A 22064-nucleotide genomic window follows, 5' to 3' on the forward strand; every position below is an offset into this window, starting at 1 on the left:
AAAGAAATATTCATTAACTTCAATGTATTTGAAAGACTATTAAATCATATCTAGTCAGTTGTAATTTAATTTTCCAAAATAATGATCTTTTTATCTTTCTGTCCAAATGCCGGTGGATATTTGAGGACTGTGCATAAATGACAATACGTACCGTTAAGGGGGAGAGGGTTGTCCCCTCCTGGGTGAGGGAACCCCAGACGACCTGCACAGGAAGACAGAACAGAGAAAATGTCTATTATGTAAAATATTAATCGAGGTTTTGAATTTTGTATGGAGCCAATATTTTGTCCCAAGTCATTATTAAAATGAATAAATTTCCACAGAGACTAAAGCAGATGCAAATAGTTTCAGCGTTACAATTCTCATAATTGCACATCCTCCAGAAACGATTAGCTGTTAGGAAATGACAGCAATATTATGCAAAACATATCATCAGGTAAACTAGCTCTTAATTCCCGTCATTAGTAGCTCTTAATTTGGCTAAAGGCTGTGAGCATGATAATGCTTTTCATTATTACAGGATATACTGTAAAAAGATAAGGGATGTAAGATGAGCGATAAGGCACAAATAGTGACGCTTGGACCGGGGGTTATTTCTTTTGCCTATTACTGGCTAAAATTATTAACAAAATTAATTAAATAAATACAACAAAAGACTTTTGTGCTCACATCTTAGCAGAGACTCAGGCACCCACAATCGGCAGCTGCACTTCATTTGCAGACCTTACTGCAAAAAACTGATTCTAAAATATGCAGAATCTCCAAGCAGATTCATTTAAAAGAATTTCTTTTATCGTAATGTATGAATTCTATTTTTAGCATATTCTGTGACCATTTCAACTGCGTCACATCCATAAAGACCTCGCAGCATGTTTATATAACTCTGACTTTACTCTAGACACTAAAAAAGAAAACTTTTAGAAAAGAAAAAAAGCTGGTCCGCTGGGTGGCCCAGTGGTTAAACCAAGCGGCTCATATACTGGGGCTACAGTCCTCCTGCAGCGGTCGCAGGTTCCAGTCCCGGCCTCCAGCCCTTTGCTGCATGTCGTCCCCATTCTCTCTCTCTACCCCTTCCCTGTCTAAACATCAAATAAAGGCCACTAGAGCCACAAAATGACAAAAAAAATCTGAAAAAGGCAGCTATGAAGGCTCTACTCCCATGCAGAGTTCTTGGTAACCTTTCCAGAGGAAGAGAAAGAGCCTACGAGCATGAGATGAGCACGGATCAGCTGCTAAAAACATCAACCGTCGCCATCTTTTGAGCATTAGAGATAGTGATGACATGAGCCAAGAACATACTTCACGATGATTCCTACATCTGTTACAGCTTGCTTGAAGCCATCATTTGTATATACTTTCTATGGTGCACTCATTTGTGGTAATGGTGGACTAAATCTATAATTCCTTTCCTTCATGTCTGCAATCTTGAAATCAAGCGTCATTTCCTGTTCACAATGTAGTGACATGATAAAAGGTTGGCTTTAGCGAGGTAAAAAGTTCAAGGTGGCTTTCTAGAGTTATAATAGGACGGGCTTTAGTTGTGATATTTCTCAGCACAGTGTTGCCTACACCGAGGTCTCATTAGTGACTGGATTTCGAGGACATTCACCATCTCTCTCCTGCTCACTGACCTCCATTTCCCTATCTTTATCTCCTTCTCCGAGCCTCATATCATAAATTTTACATCGAGCTATTTGCCTGGGCCATTTCACAAAAACATACACACGCACCAGTGCCCACACAAATGTATGTTGTGATGCCAAACAAGCTTCAAAGTTATGCAAGGCCAGCTTGCTGCCGAGGGATAATGAGATGAAAGACCTCAAATAGTGCCACCATTGTTGTGCGGGCACGGACCGCCTGGTGATTGGTGCATTCCGATGCCCCGGTCACATGGAGGGTACAGGCCCCTCCCCCACACTGGGCATACTGGGGCAGGAACCAGAACCAGAGCTGGTAACCCCCACCATGAATCCCCATACGGTCAACAACATGGACTGGAATCTGACAATCACGGGCGTTAGAAACAACAAGTTCTGTAGCGGTGAAAAGAGACGTACCAGCCCAAACCAGATTACACTTGAATAAACCTGCACCTCACTGCATCCTACTCCTCGTCAATCCTGGTCGCTCTTCACTTAACCGAGGGTATAAACGATAGCTTTAAACAATTACACCAGTCAAAAGTGCATTTTAGCACAACCTGTGATGTTGGATTTGACACAAGTCAACGCCTCTGAGCAGTTAGCACCGGTTCCCGAGCAGTTAGCACCGGTTCCCGAGCAGTTAGCACCGGTTCCCGAGCATCCATCCCCTTTGCAGCTCGGGGTCTAAGAGTTGCTGGTCTGTGAACCTTACTTTTATGCTGCCAGCTAAATATACGTACAGTAAACCAATGGTTAAAGCACATAAATGCACAAGGTCACGCAGCATCGTGTTTGTGTTTGTGTGCGCTTGCGTGTGTGTGTGTGTGTGTGTTGGTTGAACAGAGGGATCCTTTCTGTCAGTCAGGACAATGGTGGAAGAGATTCAAAGCCGGCTCTACTGTGGACATTTTGCTTGGCCTGTTGCATTGTCTCAGTTCCTCTCATTTCACTCAATACGTTCAGCTGGAATGAGAAATCGGCGCATGTGCGTATATGGATGTGGATGCTAGCTGTCTGTGTGTTGTGTTTGTATGTACGTGCATGTGTGTGTGTCACAAAGCAAAAGAGATCAAGAGAGAAGTCAACACTCAAAGAAAATGTGGTGTAAATGTGGAGGCAAAGGGACACGCTCTTAAACCGCAGCAACACTTGCCACATAATTGTGAAAGCCTGAACTAGAGTTATGAAAAGAATGAATGCAATATATTTTTGGAAAGTAAAAAAAAAAAAAAAAAAGTCGAGTCCTGGGTATTACATGTTGTGAAAGTGGTACAGATTGGAATAAGAATGGGACCGAAAGATGGATGTTACTAAGGGGAACATCATTTGCTGTGATGGAATAATCTCATTTAACTAAATGCTGAACAAACGGTGAAATCAGAATATTAATTTGTTGCATCATAGAGTCAAACGGCCAGAAAACTCTTTCCTGGATAAAGACAACAACGCTGTTGTAAAAGAAGGGTGCACAGTGAACATAATCAGAAGCTGGAACTTGCTTTTGTGAGACTGTTTTGCATCACACACTGCAGCAGCCTGGTTTTATTACACAGTATTGATTACTGGTGAAAAGCTCTTGGATCCAATGTTCATCTGTAGCAGAAAAACTGAATCCAAGATGCCGCAACACTGCTGATTAAGGAGCCTTTAAGCTTTCCTCTCAATATTGAAGGTAAGATTTATTTATTCACAGCATTAAAAAATAAAATCACAGCTGGATCTGACCGAGTCTCACGGGTCTAACGCAAAGAAAAAACCGACAAGCGGAGGAGGATTCTTGAGTAAAATGCTTTTACTTGTTGTCCTGGCAGTGACACTAGAACATTTGTTCAGCAAGGCGGTGCCTTCCAGGAACATTAAGCTGGTGATTTCTTTTCTTTTTTTTTTTTTTTTTTTTTTTTTTTTAAATTTAAATCGTACCGAATGTAACTTTAAGATAACTTATCAGGGCTTCAGTTAATCAGTTTCAAATGTTCAGATCATAAGATTATAGCAAGCAGCCCAAAAAAAACAAACTAAAACAAAACACTGTTGTTACATAGGATTACATTATCTACATAAGTACTTTGAAATGTGGTTGATTACTTCAGTTGGTGTTTCCTCCGCCCAAATCCTTTCACTCAGCCCAAGCCTTAAGAAATCAAAGGTGTTTCCCTTCAAACAATGATCATTACCAGGACTTCTCCAGCAGCTCCTCCCTCTCAAACAATAGCTAACAGTGGCCACAGTCCTGTCTGTTTAGCTAGTATCATCCAAATATTATTACTGGGAGCTGAACTGACAAACGGTTAAAAGCGAAACCCCTACAGAAGTCTGCACGAAGAGGAAGGAGCGCGCTTGTAATCACCAGGTGAATCTGGTGAATGGAAATATTAAACCCAGCTGATTGCCAGAACGAATTACGTGCAGCGGTTAAAGGTTATATGTGAGCGAGAGAGGCTGAAAAGAAAAATGTAAAACTAAAAACCTTAATTGCAAGACATGATTCTTCTTCTAAATACAGAGGGTTAGGCTTCTTTATTCTTTCTTCATAATGTTCTCAAGGTGCAGGAGGATGAAATATCCAGAGGCACAAGAAATATTAGTGCTGAACTAGATCACACACCCCACAGATCACAGGATTGCTTTTTTAGATTGCTGAAGTAAAAAATTTAAATAAAAAAAAAAATAATAATAATAATAATAATAATAATAGGTCAAATGTTGGAATAATTATAAAACACTGCCTTTTTTAAAGCGCAAAAGACATGACAGGGAGGATGCCTTCTTAAACTTAGACACTTTCACAACAAGGAATTAAATTAAATCATTTATGAACAAAAAGCAGCAGTGGATTACTCAAAAGTCCAACATGAACCTCCCTAGAAATGTGACTGAGTCGGTTCAAAGCACATTCTTGTCGACAGGGAAGCTAAAGTCCTCCCATACGGGCGACTTAAAGAATAAAATAAGCTTAGTAAGTTCCTCCAGCTCCACGCGTTCACCACTACTGCTCACCATCTAAGCACTCACGATCCACGTTGCTCCACCAAAAATCACTCTGTGGCTCCAGTGACGTGCCACAGATCAGGGACTGATCCCCGTAGACAACCGATCATGGATGATCCGTTGCAGCCCCTTAGATATATTAAACCTTTCTCCGTTTCTATTTTTTTTACCGTTATTACTATAATTACAGACTGCATAAAAAGGATGGAAGGGACAGAAAGATGAAGGGTAACTCGACAGCTACACACACTGACCATAAATGAAAAAAGAAGAAGTGTCAACATTGTCTGGTTCAAGGAGGAACTGAAAGGTCCCGGCTAAATAATGTAAGTACTATAAGTTCGTAGAAAAACATTTATCAGCTTGCTTTCAAGCAGTCATTGAGACATATCTCAGTGACTGCATAGGAGGATTGTGGGCGTCATAAAGATAGATAGTGGCACAGCAAATATACAGGGTTGATTACAATGGTTTCATTTAGTTTACTTTCGTTTCTATTTTCTGAAGTGTTTACTACATTCTGTAGGCAACCGGAACACTGAAGTGAGGCAACGTAGTATGGATAAATAGTGCATGCTTGTGTGTGCAGGCTGGATGTTGACATGCTTTTTAATAATCACAACTTGATGATCCTGGATGGAAATCTTTAATTCTTTAATGATGTATTAGCTCCATGTTATTAATGTATAAGCGTTACATTATTGCTAAAAAAGGTCAAGTGGGATGTCACGGACTGCATCTCTGCTATCAGGACATTTAAGGGTGCAACTGGTGCTTGTTTGCTTGTTCTCTGCTTCGTGTTTTCATGCTACTAATTGACAAAAGTATTTTTTTTACCTTTCAGGGTGTCTTGCTCAGCCCTCATGATGTCAATCAGGGAGCTCTCCAGAGTGTTCATGTTGAAGCTGTCAAACGATCTGGTACGTTCCTAAAAGGAGAGAAAAACACTTTCATTTTCTGCATTTGCTTTGAAGCCCCTCAGATTTCTTTTCAACCAGTGGTCTTAATCTTTGAATTGGAGCACTTACATTTGTCATTTAATGTAAGACTGACTCAATTAAGCCGTACTTGCTGGAGAGCATACATACTCGAGACACATCTCTCATAGTACACATCGAGATACCCTTTACACGCCGTCTGAACACCAGTGAACACCAAGGAAATGGGAGGAGAGAGGAGCCTTTTTACCTGGCTTTATATTTAACAATAATAATGTTTGTTTTTTAAATCCACAAGCCTTATATCATTTGAAATGTCCAAAGTCTACTATACAAATGCAAAACAAACAACCTTTTAAACATTCAAATATTGGGAATAAAAGAAAATTTGTTTGACATAAACCCCAACAGTTTCTCAGATAAATAGAAAAAGAGTATTTTGCCAAATGAGAACCGAGATTTTAAAAGTAAACACTTTCAAATGGATATTTTTAGTGCAAGACGTGTTATGCTTAAGCTGTGCATAGCTGTACCCATTTTGACAATGTGCCAGTTCCTGAGAAAGATGGCTATGACACAGCTATTTTGCAAGAAGCTTCTCTTTTAACCTGAATAATGTTCTTGTGCTGACAAACTGTGTAGTTTGTTTTCATCCTTGTTTTTATTCTATAAAAAAAAAAAGAATAGAATAAAAGTCCTTGCATAATGACAGTGAACAATGAAACGAGCAGCAGGATTTAGCCGCAGCCGAGCAAATTCCAGTAGGTCAACTTTGCCACCAAAACAGAGCCATCCTCAGCATACCAGCCACACTGGATACGGCTGTTCACAAACATGAGTAAACACTCACACCCATACAATGTGTGCACACTAAATATTTTAACAAACAGAAAACATGTCCTCATATGCAAATACATACTGCGCTGCAAGTGCCATGCTGATAAGCTTTCTGTCCCGACTCCACCTCGGCCAAATATTCAGCCCATGACAACAACTTGAAAATGACAAACTCTTTCGGTTTCCTTCTATTCAGCACAGCCAATGTGTCTCTACAATATGAAATTCATATCTTTATTGTTTTCATCGTTATAAATGTCCAATTTTTCCCACAGTATCACACGTTTAAATGTCTCGCTCCTTCCTTCCTCCTTTTATTCATTTTATTCTTTAACCATTTTCCAGTCATTCTCTGATGAATGTCACCTCAAAAGCAGAAACTCTACAGGGATCTCTCACTGGAAACAGCCAGCAACTCTATTGGCTTCAATTTTTTTTTACTTATTACCGTAGGCTTTTACCTCCTGTCAAAAACGTGTTTAGTTTGGTTTGTTCTCCTAATTGTTTAGCCATGCCTGAAGACATTTTAATCTTAGTGTGAATGGTACATTTCTGACTATTTCAAGGTGCTGCTTTGAAAGGTTTGCAAGTACTTTCCGTGCACTTTCTTTTATGTCCATTAGTTCCAACCCCAACTAATTATATTGTATCGAAGAGGAAAATAATTGAAGATTACTGGCCAGAAAATGTAAGTAGATACAGGGATTCAAATGATGGCACACATGCAAGCAAACTAACAACCAACCAATAACAGTTTACATGCAATAACACAGCAGGAAGGAGAGGCTGCTGCTATACAAAGATGCAGGCCCTTAAAAGATCAGCCTGAAAGCATCCCAGACATGTTTTCAGACTGAAATAACATCCCTGATGGAGTTTGACAAGAAGCTTGACAGACCAGATTTGACAAAGCATGCAGCAATTGGCACCAACATGGTGTGAATGGCTTCAGTTTTCAAAGTTTCAAATCTAAAATGAAAACATCAAGTTCAGCAAAACCCAGCGTCAAGTCAGGTGTGTCAAAAGTTTCCTGTCATTTGTCCGTCAAGCAGAAAACCTCATCATTTTGTCTAAAGTAAACAAAATAAAGTCCTACAAACAGGAAGTGAGGCTTCATACTGGACAAAAATCCATCTCCTAAAATGAGTTGTAAACAGCTAAAAGACAGATATACAATGACTGGACAGAAATGTAGGATTAAACATGCAGTGTTTTGTCAAATTCACCTGTTTTGAGAAACAGCCTGACATGAGCATCGACATAGCACGTCTGACTGATAACGTCCTGATCTTGCACAATGTGAACTAACCCACATATCAGTCGGCTCGTAGGTAATTTACATGTCAGCCACTGTTTTCATTTGCTGCATTTTTCTTTATTATTTAAGTTAATCAGAAACCAGGCCATACCCTCACAAGCTGTAGCTAATGTCAGTTAAAAAAGAAAAAAGAAGAAAAATTGTGAAAAAAAGTGAAACCCCTCTGGGAAAAGCTCATAGCACACTATGTTACCATGAACTCAGCAGGGGTCAAATGCTACAGGGTTCAGAAAAACAGACCTGTGTCTGTGAACCACATGACCAAGGGTCCTCAAGGCAGACAAGTCCGTTTTTCTTCCACTGTCTGCTGTCTGCAGCGTCTCCTTAAGTCAATACTCAATTTTAGTCTCTGATCAGTCAAAAAAGCGTGGTTGGATATCTGGCAAGATATCTAAACTTCCTGGCTGCAGCCAAAATTTAACATCATTTGGGCTTTCCCACACTGACAGAGAGAACCTAGAAAAACAGAAATGACATGGGAAGGCACACCTGCTACACACTCTCTCCCTCAAAACAAATATCAACACAGGGATGTAAACCAGACTACAACTTCTGCATTCTCATATCCGCATTGCTATATGTGGGCTTAGCCCATTGCTTCGGGCTAAAAAAAAAAAAAATCCTGCAAAAATTGAAGAGGAGCTGAAACAAGTAAAGGACTTCTACTAATGTGTATACATCGCTAATAAGCCTTTTGTGGATAAGAATGTATTCAGTGGCTGAGGTGGACTCTTGGATAGCGCTCTGCGGTTGCTTAGCATTATCCTACAGAGGTGCAGAGTGATTAATCATCATATTCATGCATTTTTCACTCCCAGCAACCGGCCAGCCGACCAGCAAAGTGTTCATTTCTGACAGATATACAGTATATATGTACAGAGAGAGGGAGATTTATAGCACAGTCTATGCCTTATGTGAATCTATGCCCACAGTAACCCAAAGCCATAGATATAAACAAATTTTATGCAAAAAAAAAATATTCAAAGTCTTTAGGGGAAGAAAAATAAAGGCAGAGCTAAAGTAGGCAGGAATCAGACCTATAGCCACCACAAATATAAACTGTATAAGGGAAAGGGGGCCTCGAAACAGGGTTAAAGTTAAAGCAACACAAACCAGAAAACTTCATCATATTTTGATGAAATATTGAGTAGCAAAAGAAAAAAAAGATTAATCACAGTATGCAGTCAGGGATTAAGTCCAACATTAATCATCCTTGTTAGATGCCTGTTAGTGAAAAATGGAAGCTGTAGAAGCCTACAAGAGTGGAGAAAGTAAAACTTTGAGACTGCACCATTTTCCGTGTGCTTGGGTCATTTTCTGGTCCTTACTACACGATGTGATTAGGAGTTGTGCAATTGTTGTGCATTCAACCTACAAGACTGATTGGCAACAGGGAATCACACACGTTTTCTAGACTTTTAACCTTGAAGTCACATGTCTGGTCTTCTTATAGGCGTAATAAACACACGTGTCTCCTTCGTGAAATTACATCATACAAGAAGCTCCTGGTGAGTCAAACCATTTTCCTCATCGGAGGCTTTTGCGCGTGTTTAGAAATCTACTCGGCAGCCTCCAAAATGTTCCTGCAGCATGAAAATCTGACTCAACATCTACTGCGGACTGGCTCTAGAGGTAAAGGACAAAAGAACAATTACATGGGTGCAGTGTAATTTTCAAGGCCTTTAAAATTAACAGTCACCTCAAAGTGATTGGTGGGAAGACTGAAATTCTGATCACATCCCTGAGACAACATAAAGGGCAGACTAAGCCCAAAGCAAAAAAGGTGGTAGAAATAGCAGCAAAAGAAAGGAGAATGATAAGGAGAGGGAAAGCAAGCAAGCAAGCAATGTAAGGTATTGTAAAAAGAGAACAAAGGAGCCCAGGAAAGGGAAGCAGGTTGAGCTTTTGATGCTTACGATTATCTTTCTTCCTGGTCAAGTATTTCAAAGTCCCATGGTGACATGAAATACCCCCAACTGTCAAAAACAGGCAATTACTCAGTGTGGCTTGAATGACTCAATGGTGTGTGCATGTGTGCACATGGGGGTTTAACAGACAGAGGAAAAAGTTCCAGAAGCATTTGGACTGCCTGAGGATTACACTGAACTGACTCTTTTATTGCATGCAATGAGCTGGGCTAAATATAAACTGACACCTCCACTTTAACTGTGCGTTGTCTTCTTCCTTTGTCAAGACACATATGCAGAAGACATAGGCCAAGGACTAATTGGGGCTCATGCACATGCAGGCAAGCGTGCACACATAGAATCTATTTCAGAGCATCCGTCAAGGGTGTGAGAATGGAACAATAGTTGCGTTTCCACTACACTTTTTCGCAAAAGAAAATCGAAACTTGGAATATGTGATAAGAGGTAGCGCTGTGAGGGCGTTGGCGTTTCCATAGAAGGATGCTCTTCGAATAAGCATCGTTCTCGTAACTCTCCTCTATCTCATCTTGCAAGACTTTTCTTTCTACTTTGTAGAAAAGAGGGACAAAAACATCTTTAGTCTTTGAAAAATTATTGCCATTTTCTGCTGGCGAGAAAATAGTCAGACGATGAAGGCAGCAGATGATCATTCAGAGGCAAATCCCTTACGTTATGCATGATGATTAAGCAGCGTTATAGCACAACTTCATCATATTAATGAGGCCAAAAACAGCTACAAACCAGATTTTGGTGATTCCAGATTGAATGGCTACGTCACATCCAGCACTGACGGAGACGCGAGAATAGGCCTGGGCGATAAACCAAAAACGTACCCTTACCAACATTCACTGCGATGACCTACGTCAATTTTCCCACATCAGTAAATTTGGTGTTTTGATAAAAAATAAATTTAAAAAAATAGGAAAAATCTTTTTGTTTGTTTTAACTGTGTGCTGATAGGCTAGTTTGATTCCCCTTTAAGATGGCGTGTCTGTAATCACGTGACTCCACCCATCCAGTCTGAATGAGAAGGGAAACCCAAGAAAAATGGCTGATGGTTCAAACGAAGAAGCGGCTGACATAACAGGGCTGTCTAGTTTGAGGCTCGCCCATTTCAACAAGTTCACACACTCTCACGCCACATGTGGCATTTCTTATGCTGAGAAATGAACTTCAGTAACTCCAACAGCCCATCTTACAAACAAGTCATGGCACGCTACTGTGCACTGAGCTCTCAACTCAGAGCAGCTGTCTGGAGTTACCGACCAATCAGCCAATCAGAAAATAGACATTTTTTGGTGCCGGCTAAGGGTTATCGCACATTTATCATTATTGAGGTAAAACTGCCCAATTTATCATGATAATGATTTGAGGTCATATCGCCCAGCCCTGAATACGCAAAAACTGTTTCTTTTACACTTTTGCGATAAATCTGATCAAATCACTGGAAAAACCACCCTGTGAAAGCGCAAAAAGCTTTTGCGATATGTGGAAGTATTTTAGAATTAGAGCCAGTTCCAATGAAGACTCTTTCGATATTTGGGGTTTGCGCAAATCTGGGGGTAGTGGAAACACGACCAATGAGACTGAGCGATGAAGTTACGAGATTGCTAGTACAGCTAAAAGTGCTCACTGGCTGAAGAACCAACCCGTCTAATCCATTTTTTTCAAAAACCAGAAACGGAGGCAATGGCTGCACCTTTGGGTTTCTGCAGCTTAATGGTGGAGAGTGTTTGAACACGCGTCAAACATGTTGGATGGATGCCGACTTTGAAAATATTCAAGTTGTTTCTCCCCTCAAAGACATTTTTTCAGTCTTTCTGTAACCCTGTTCTCCTCATAGGAGATTAAAAAAAAGAATAATGGATATATGCAGAATTTAACAAGCTGGTGTAGTAAACGAGCATGGAATAGCAGCTCAACTGTGTTTTGGATACGTGTTTTGGAGGTCTAAGTGAGGCCAGATGGAGTGGAAGACAAGTTGTCTCCTGTTTTTTAAATGCCATCTTGCACTTTTACAACATTTATTTACTGGTTTATCCGTTGATTATTTACCATAATTTAGTTTTATTCTTAATGTCAATGTATTTTATAATAATTACACAATTCATAGTATTTTTGCTTTTTGTGCCGTTTGTTGTTACTTGCTGGACAAAACCATTTCCCTTCCAGGATCAATACCTACCAAACACCATTTATGAAAATAAATATTTCCAAGGTATGATTATGAATTCATGAGACTATTCATATTAGATGGAAAATTCTTGTTTTAAAAAAATAACTACACAACTTTTGCACCCAGTGTTAAAATGATCATTCTCTTCTTGCAAGTCTAAATCTATGAAGACAGAGGTCTTTTTCCTTTATTTTTCTTATTTGGATACAGAGTAAGTAAACCCACGTTCGACAAGACATGTTTTCTGCACAAACAGTATAAGCGCTGACCCAAACTGGGAATTTAATAACATACCTTGAAGAAAACAGCAGCACATAAAGCTGCAGTATTTCTGAGCTACACAAACAATAAGGTGGGAACGGTAACCAACAGTTACCCAGGTGGCTTACTGAGACAATATCCTGCCCTGGCTTACTCTCCCCCAGGCCCTGCGCGTCTCAACCTGGTCAGGGGCCAAATTTACCAGTCCAAATCAGCCCTCGCACAACTGCAGCCTTCTTAACTTGAAATAAACAGGTAATTATAAGAGACAGAATGAAAGAATACCACGACAAGGGGACCAAAGATATCAGAGCTCTTCTGACATTTTTGGTGGGCAGCCACATACTGGCTGGACCCTGCATTAGCAGTGATGTGCCTGGACACGAGCCCGTCATGAGTATTAAAGCTGCTCTAATACGTCCTGCTATAGCAAAAGCTGCAGAGCTGGAACGTTTCCTTCTGCGTGCTACAGTCCTGTACACCTACACGGCAAATGTATTGATTGTTATACACTTAAATGTCATTTTCATGTTTACTTTCGTAAAAAGATTTGCAAGTCAAGTGATAAGACAATCTCAATATAACATTAGGACCTCATTTAGAAAAAGGGATAACTGTGTAAACCATGTTAATGAAAGTATTTTATGGAAGATGTTATAGAAGTGTTACCTTCAAGAGGTCAATTACCCACACTGAAGCTGGAGATTCCTATGCTGCGACACATTGATAAAAATAATCTGAATAACGAGGCATAGTCTGTGAAAAGTTATTTCAGCAATGGCAGCCATGCTGAACAACAGGAATTCTGAAGCAAAAGCTGCCGAGCTTCATGTGTCTTGTGGGGGCTAAAAGTGGAAGTATGTGAGGCAGTCGGAGGGGCTTCCAGTGGAAGAGTGTGATGGGGTCTGATTAGGTCACAAACCACAGTATCTTATTTGCTAAGCCTGAAAATACTTTTTGTAAGCTAATGTGATGTGAACAGGGCATGTTAGTCAAAAACACAGCCGAGCAGCATTTTCAGTATAGTTACAGAGAAGAAAAATGCAATCAAAGTTAATTAAGCAATGACCAGTTGTTCAGGAATCAACATCAAGTGAGGGAAAAGTAAATCCCCCAAGCAAATAATGGATGTTGCAACCGTCATGCTAACAAAAGACTACAAACTGACAAAGATATACATTTAAGAACAAGCTAAAAAGAGGAGGGTTCTGCTGGATGAACTCGAGGTCGGGTTGCTTGTTTAATAATTTAGCAAGGGTTTCTACAGAAACAGCTGGAACACAGAAACATGATCTTATTACTCCCACAAATAAAATATATTAAATTTAAATGTCTGAAGATGACATTGTATCATTGTGATTGAAAGAAGCACATGATTCTTAATCTGATATAATGGCGATATTCTTCTAAAAGTAGATCTTTCTTTTCCTGCTATCCATCCAGCAACTTGTCTGGGCCAGGTAACGGGAGCTGTGGTTGGAGGAGGAATTCCCAGACCTTCTACTCCCCGGCCACATCCTCTACTTCTTCCAAGTGGAGAATGGGGTATTCCCAAGACAGCTGAACGATCTGTAGTGGGCCTGCCCTGAGGCCTCCCCCTAGGGGGAGAAGTCCAACACCTCCCAGGGAAGGGAACCATAAGAGATTCTTCATAGATGTCCAAATCTCCTCAACTGATTTATTTCAATGCAGAGGAAACAACTGGGAGCACCTTCTAGGATAACCAAGCTCCTCACCCTCTCCAGAAGGGGGAGGAAACAGCTCGGTTTCATTGCTTGTATTTCCAACCTTACTTCTTGGGGCAATGATCACAGCTGAGAATCAGAACACATATCGTCTAGTCAATCGAAGCCTTTGCTAATCAGCTTATCTTTGTCTTCACAATGTCAGACCGGTAGAGCAGCCCCACTACGCTCATCACTCTCAAGTTTCTGGTCCATCGCCCACTCGCGCCAGAAACTCATTTTCAACCCAAAAAAATGTGCTAGTTTGAAGTAAAACCAGAGTAAAATCTAATTCTAATTAGCATAGAGTCTATTCTCCGTAACAATGACATTTCTCAAGCCAAACTGAGCACCTAGGAGAGGAACATGGGCAAAACCATGGTGATCAAATTTGTCAGACTGTCAAAGTGAGATATTTATGCCAAACTACACTGCTCCCCACAAGCACAGAGGCAAGATCAGAGGAAAGGTTCTGAAGCGGGGCAATTAAAAACTGAGTTCTTTGATTTGGAATTCAGCATGCCTAAAAAGTCATACAGACAACCAAATACAACACTAAATCACTTAAGAAATATTTGCTCCAATAGTTTAAGAGTTAAGAATCAATGTGTATCTTTTGTCAAGCCATCTCAGTGTTTCCTGTACGAGCCTGGTTAGCAACTGAACCAATAAGAGCCCCACCAACCCAGAACAAAAGAACAACACTGAAGTCAAATATCCATTCATTTGGATATTAATCATTTGCGTTTGGGAGACTCCACACAGCAAAACTTGATCCGTCTGTCGTTGCCTGGGAAACTGTTGAAGTGATCCAAGCACCGCTAGCATCAGAGTCCCTTTTAAATTACTGCTTTGTGACAGTGCGAGCATATGGAATGCAGGTTACTGTAGTTCACTACCTGCAGGACAAATCCTAGATAAGAAAAAACCCAAACGCTAGTATGTTTTTCAAAAAAACATGAGAGGTGACTCAAAGAAAGATGATGAAGAAAGTGCCAGGGGGCCCGTGGTGGAAAAGGTGAGAAGAAGCTGCATAAAGTACACAGTAAAAGCTAATCCAACTGGAAAGAGTCAAGATAAATGAAGATAAACAGTGAATACCTGGCTGTAACCCTGAGTGCTTCCAGAACACCAGACCGTCGTTCAGTTTGTTTCCAATTTTATAGCAAAATGGACTAGGAAATGGGCCACCATGTCGGAAAAATGTCCAAGAGGAAATATCGCTTGTTCATATTTCCTTTTAATCAAGAAATATGTCATCAGTGTCTTATTTGTAAATGGGTTATACTTGCATGTGCACACAGTAAGGCCATTCAAAGCCCATCCTCCATCTGCCCTTGCAGAGCCAAGGAGGGCAAGAGAACAATGCTACTTTATTTGATCTAATTCCACTACAAGGAAAAGGAATATACTACAGCTACAGTAATGCTACCCATAGCTTAAATGTGGCATGAGGATATAACAGGAGGAACTCTGGTAAATTCAGATCCATACCTGTAGATGTACAATCGCAATCTGAATTAATTAAAGCTGATGACGAGGTGGCTCCTAATTGAGAGTATCTATAATGGTTTTTAATTGCCAATTAAGCTGTAGATTTAATTAAATAAAAAGTCCTGATTGGTTATAGTTGATTCTATTGTCACAATAATACAAAGATTTCAAACAGCAATAACTAACTTTCTACATTTAATGTAAATATCTGCTGAAATATACTTGGTTTTGCTTTTCAGCAGAAACACTGAAGGCATGTCAAGACGTGTCAGTACAAGGTCCCTACTATTTACCCTCTGGAACTCTGTGAGTCATTAATTGTAAATGGAGCTGGGGAAAAAAAAGTCTGTAAAGGTCACAATAAGCATTGGTTTCAAATGTTAAATTGTGTTGCTTTGCTTGTACCCTACAGATAAATGTTGTTACTATCAGCTCATTTAAAGAGAGCCCAAATAACAAAAGGCATGCAACCATTCATAAAATCTAACACTCCATTATGATAATGAACCAATGACAACCAATTACTTACAACGAAGCCAACGTTAATTTGAAACTGCAGCGTACCAGTGAATAAAGGAACACTGTCCAAAGGTAAAAAGGCAAAAGATAAGCACATTATTTAAAGAAATCATTCTTCGGGTCTTCAGGCTATATGAACCTATGGAAACCTCCCTCCCTACAGCCCCTCCTCCTTGCAATGTGCAATATAATCAATCATGAGACTGATCAATAAAATTAATTATCAGGAATTTCCATCTCCATCTTGCATCTGTCACTTTCCATCACACCTGGTTCCTACATCCATTTAACTGCATGTGGATCAAATGATCAATTTTACATTTTAAATATACTATATATTTTGTAATTTACCATTAGGGTATTGTATCCGTGACATAGGTGATTATTAAAACTGTTATAATAAAAACTATTTGGTTCTGTTTCTCTAAGTCAAACAGATCAATTGTGATTATGTAGAAGGACAAAGAACAGAGTCTGTTCCCTTTGATGATCCTTTCCTTGTTTTTATCAGTTTTGTAGACCATTACCATGATTGTTCTCAGCGCAATCACTCTTGCTTTCTTTGTTTCTACCCCACTTCTTCTTCTCCCCATCTTCTCCTCTTCATCCCCTCTCTCCCCTTCCAACCCCCTACGTACACGGCACACCCTGTTGCAGTGACAGGGCCACATTAGTCATCATGTGGACGTACAGCTGTGGAGGCACAGGGTCTAGTGACGGCTTTAAAACAGTAACAAAAGCACTGTGTATATCCATGCCCTTTCATCATTTCTAAAAATGGCATTGTTTCCAGATACCATAGCTTAGATATACGGTAGCTTAGATATACGGCACCTTGACATTTAACAATTCGGAACCCAAGCTGTCACAGCTGAGAAATATTCACACCTCTGAGCATAGGTTATCTACATACTGTATGTATAAATAATTGGATGCAGATTTACGTGTTACAGCTAATTAAAATAAAGCAGGATTACAGATGAATAATTCAATGAAGCTATTGAAAACAAACTGACCTGAAAAGGAAAAATGTTATCATTGCGACCAACTCCGTCATCCATCCAGGACTTGGGATTGAACCCTGCAGGACTGTTCCGGGGATACTTCTGGGATGCCACGTGGTTGTTAGGGAAGGTCTTCTTTAGTGGAGAGATGGAGTTTATCGGAGTCATCCCTCCATTCAGCCCACGGCGATAATCTCTGCCTTGAGATCCTCCCCAACCGCCGCCACCGCTACCGTAGCCTCCTCCGGGGCTCCATGAGGTGGACGAGCCAGGGGAGGGAGAGGGGCTCTGGTAGCTAGCTGGACCCCAGGGAGACGGGGGCTTGTTCAGGCTGTTGGACAAATGCGGCAACTGGCTGAAAGCTGGATTCCTGTGCGGGAAGGGTGGCGGAGGGTGGGGAGAGGCCGGGGAACGCCGATGTTGTTGGTGTTGGCTATGGGGGTGTTGAAAGTGGGGGTGTGGTGGGGGAGCGGGGTGGTGCTGGGACAAGGCTGCAGCCGGTCCGATCTGGGGAGAGAAATTCCCACCAAACCCTGGACTGACGTGATGTGAGAAGTTCTGGAACAGCAGAGGTCCATTGCTGGCAGAGGCTGGATTGAAAAAGCTGACGTCTTCATTAATGATTGTTGACGGCGCAGGCGGAATGGCAGCCGACCAGTTGTTGAAGCCAGTAAGTGATGACGATGTAGTACTGGACTGTACCGGGCCAGTTCCTCCAAGACCAGAGGTCTCCTGGTAATCAAAGCCCGTCAGAACAGGTGACTCAAGACGAAGCTGCTTCTCTTTTCCATTACTGCCTTCAGACGTGCCATTTTCCGTCTTGGTTTCCTTGACTTTTTCCAGTTCTGAAATTATCCCACCGCTGCTTCCACCCTCCTGGTGACTCCCAGGAGATAACTGCTGCTGCTTTTCTTGCGTTTCTTGCATTTCCTGTTGCTGCTGTGCTTTGGGCTTCTCTGCCCCCCCCAGAATTTCATCTTGCACGCTGTTGTGGGTGGCCGAGGCAGGGAAGAGCCAGGGAGAGCCTCCCGTGTTGCCATTCCCTGTGGCTGTGGTGCTGTTTATGAAAGCAGCAGGGCTCTGAGACACATTTTGGTGGTGGTGTGGGGGCTGTAGATGCGGGTGGATTCGGACCGGGAATGCAGACTTGTTGCCAGTGTTGTTTTGAACGAGGACTCCGAACCCGTAATCCCCCATTTGTTTTCTCCCCCCAGAAACAAATGCTATCCCTTGATCTCTTTGGTCCTATTGAAAAAAGAACACACAGGATGGCATACATGTTAGCAGTCAGCCTCTCTCATTTCCCTATAGATCAAGGGATTTAGAAACTGCCAGACAGTGAACATCGAGATATGAAAAGACCTTTTTTGTGTTGCGTCCAGAATTGGGGAGGTTATTGAGGCATCTAAACGATTATAGATTACTTTTACAATGCTTTTCTTTTAATTTTTTGGGGACATAAGTTCTCTCAGGGAGTGTCACATGTCCAAATCTATACATGTTTACTGTAAACCATGGCTAAATGTGATGATATTGTAATGGGGATTGTGGTAGTCACAATCCCCATTATGAACAGATCATAGGTCTGGGTTCTCGGTTGAATTACAGCTTTTGAAAAAGTACAGTATTTTCTTTTATATTTTGTATGTGATTAGACATGAATGTCCTTGTGACAATATAATTTATTTAAACACGTATTACAACTTGTTCCATAAATGACTGACATTAATCACCAGTATTTTTTAATAGAAATGCAATTACATTGCTGCCATAGCAACTAACCACACATCTTATTGATTCTAAACTGAACTGTAATGCAATTCATTAGAATAATACTCCCCAACACTTGTTGCACTTAAATGTATTTCTAAATATATAATTATGACAAACTAGAGTCACATAAGAGCTCCTTCTCCATTAGGCTGATAAAAACAGTGAACATTACCAGTTTATCTAATTATAACCCGTGACGTTGCGGTTGGAGCACAGCTGAGCTGCTGGCAGTAAAACCACTGCTGTGTCAGGCTCAGGCTCCATTTGGAGGCGTTTTACACACGACAAATACACGACTGACATCTAACCACCAGCCCTAAAACCTCAAGGACGATGTAGGATTTTAACATATAAAGTCATTTTTAAAAATATCCCCGATGAATCGCCGTAACGTCGGTAAAACAAACACGACCTTGTTTGACAGCTGTCAGGAGTCTATGATTAACCAACGGCCATTTAATCAGGAATAACTTCAGATCGAACTACATACACATCAAGACACATCGGTCTAAATTAATTTTGTTGCTATTGTTCTTTTATTCCTACGTTTGACAGCGTTTTCACCGGAAAGCCGGCTGTTATTTAAGCAGGCGAAGTTTTCCAGCCGCCGCTAACGTTAGCCGCTAGCCGCTAGGCGTTAGCCGCCTAGCCGCTAACGGACAGACAGAAGAGATCAAACCTTTCACCTTCCGATCCAAACCTCCCACCCCGGCGGTGTCGTCTGGGCGTCGAGGTCGGTGGGGCGAGGCGAGGCCGAGGCGGTGTCCTTGGAGCCGGGAGCGGGGCGGCCTGAGCTTTTCAGGGCTTTAATAGCTGACTAGTGCAGTCGGTCAGCGCTTTTCTTTTTTTCTTCCCTTCTCCTGACGTGTCCTGCCTGCTCAATGACACAGCTCTCTCTGCCTTCCCTGCTCTCTCTGCTCGGATCCAGCGAGGACCACAGCGTCTCCGTTAACGTGACAAGCGGCCGGTTCTCTTTAAAAGGCTCTTATTGGACTGGTTTCATTGTTCTTTTGAATTGAGTGTGTTTTCTGTCGCCGTAGTTTGCTCTGGAGCCAGTTGCCTGGTGGCGACCCTCTCTCCTGAACCGACCGTGGCCGAATGACAGCGAGAGATCAGCCGAGCACACACTTCCGCTTCAGGCCCCGCCCCCCGCCCGCTGGGCCACGCCCTCCGCAGCCACACCTCGGCCTGTGATTGGCTGCAACGGGCCGGCGGGGCGGGCCCCGATTCCTTCCTCGTTTAGCAGTCATGCACCAATAATGCATCCATGCTCTCCATAAGCACTGCCCACCGAGGCCGGAAAAGAGGAAAAAAAGAGGAGAGAATCCTCCTCCCAGCACGGTTCTGTCCTTTCACGATGCAGCCGGCAGCAGGTCGTGAGAAAAATGAGAAACCCAACCCCGCCCCCCTTCTGAAAGGATGTAAAAGCCTCTGAAAAAGAGCATCCCTACCCTAGCTGAGCTTTTCCCTTTTCATCTCATGCTAGTTTATTGTAATGATTTAAAAAAAAGGAACACAAAGGCATGTAAATACTCTCTCTCCGTTTTATACAATCCTATGTACGTCTCATCACCCTCCCTTTGCATCCATTGATCATTGCACCATTTATGGTTTGGTGTATAGAAAAAAGGAAGCATGGTGCTAAGTATTTGGTACAGAGGAGATTGACCACCAACTGGAAGGTTGGTGGTTTGATCTTTGACTTCTTCACTTGACATTTCAAAGTGCCTTTGGCTAGCATTCCAAACCCGCAGTTGCCCTCAATCTGTCGCGGGTAGGGATGTGAATATGATGGAAAAGAAACAGAATAAGAAGCTGCATAGAAGTTTGAACGTTGCTTATCCTTTCTGACAGTCATTAAAGGCACAGTATGTAATGATAGCACTCAAGGGTGTAGATTTAAGTAGGGAGGATAGACAAATGCTGTATATATTTAAGCAAACTTGATTACACTATCTTTGAGTGAAGTAAAATGACAATTTTAAGGGTACAAAATCATTATAAAAAGGGCCGGATATGCTGTACAGAAATTATGATGATTTCCCTTGTTTTCCTTGCAGAGCTTATCATGTAATTTAGGCCGTTTAACAACTTTTTATACCTGGTGGATATTCCCTAGAACAGAATAAATAGAGAAATTGAGCTTTTTCGCATAGTTAATAGTAAAATTCTTTAACTAACGTTAGGCAGTTGCTATACTGATTCAAAGTGATAATCTTTGCCAATTGCAAAGTCTAGCATTTCGTCTTTTCAAATTTCAGTGACTGAGGTAGCAAATTTATTTGTAAAAAGAGCACCTATGTGAGCTCTGGTTGCAGATTGCATTGCAATCTCTGGATGTGCAAGCAATGAAGGATTCTAACACCAGGTATGAACAATCTGTTGGGTTACTTTCTTAGGCTGTTTTTCATGAATCACATGAATTTTGAATCTGGACTCTATCTAATGAATTTGTATAAGCTCAATTGTAATGAAGGCACCATGGTGGTTAACAGTGTTCCCTCACTGATGGAGCGTTTCTGGTTTGAATCTCACCCAGGCCTTCCTGTGAGGAGCCTGGATGGACCCCGAGCTAATCTGGATACTCCTGTTTTTTTTCTCTCACAGTCTATTCACACGGACTATTTGTTGATTCTAAAACTGTCCATAGGAGGGATCGTGGGCCACTTGTCCAAGGTGTACCCCTGCCTTTTACCTGAAGAGAACAGGGATACGCTCCAGCATATCCCCCGTGACCCTGAACAGGAAGGGGGTACTTATAATTGCATTTCCACTACCCATAGATTTACGCAAAATCCAAATATGGAAACAGATATCTTGCAATGGGAACGGCTCTAATTCGAAAAAACTCCCAAATATTGCAAAAACCGTTTTGTGTGTTCACAAGCTGGTTTTTCAGGCATTTCAATAATCCAGTTCATCACAAAAGTGTAATGGAAGTGCTTCTCTCGGCGCTGGAAGTGACGTAGTCAGCAAGGAATATACAGCTTGTTGATCTTCTGGACGTTAAAATGGCCTCTTTATCCGAACCACACAATTATCTCCGTTTTGTTTGATTTGGGAAACGAAATATAATAAACTCCTTTGCCCATCCTCTCGGAGTACCTGGAATTGGTATTACAAGTTCAGTGGAAACACTTTATATTTGATTTCTGTTTTTGGGGTTCAGGCTCTCTTTATGAATTAAAAAAAAAAAAAATGAGCACCAATACAGAGTAACGAAAGAAATCCAAACATGACAAAGAATTATGTTCTAATGATAGGCTGGACTATTTCTCGCTGCAGTAGCCGCCTGACTTTTATTGTGATGTTAACTGGGTTGCCTAGCAACAAACAGATAGGTAGAAGGTGATGTAGCTTGATTTTCACCGCATGTTTCTCCGGTTTCCAGTCTCTGATGAGCAGACATGACAGTGGCATCGATCTTCCCTTTCCAGTCTCAGCAACACATGCATTTC

At 41.3% G+C, this 22064-nt stretch overlaps 1 protein-coding gene across 3 annotated transcripts in view; it reads right to left on the reverse strand.

Moving 5' to 3' along the window:
• Positions 1 to 19715, reverse strand: part of cpeb4b (cytoplasmic polyadenylation element binding protein 4b) — a 33018-nt gene extending 13303 nt beyond the window's left edge. For 2 of the 3 annotated variants that reach the window (XM_061739479.1, XM_061739481.1), the window contains exons 1-4: positions 19293 to 19715; positions 16846 to 18078; positions 5472 to 5562; positions 152 to 202 (exon numbers count right to left, since the gene is read on the reverse strand). In XM_061739479.1, the coding sequence (XP_061595463.1) occupies positions 152 to 202; positions 5472 to 5562; positions 16846 to 18030 (1327 nt within the window). In that variant the 5' untranslated portion in view covers positions 18031 to 18078; positions 19293 to 19715. Of the gene's footprint in view, positions 1 to 151; positions 203 to 5471; positions 5563 to 16845; positions 18079 to 19285 lie in introns of all 3 variants that reach the window. The other variant, XM_061739480.1, reaches the window with a different exon arrangement.
• Positions 19716 to 22064: the final 2349 nt, after the last annotated feature.

The sequence above is a fragment of the Cololabis saira genome, chromosome 14 (assembly GCF_033807715.1).
Source record: "Cololabis saira isolate AMF1-May2022 chromosome 14, fColSai1.1, whole genome shotgun sequence".
In the NCBI taxonomy this organism is placed as follows: domain Eukaryota; kingdom Metazoa; phylum Chordata; class Actinopteri; order Beloniformes; family Belonidae; genus Cololabis; species Cololabis saira.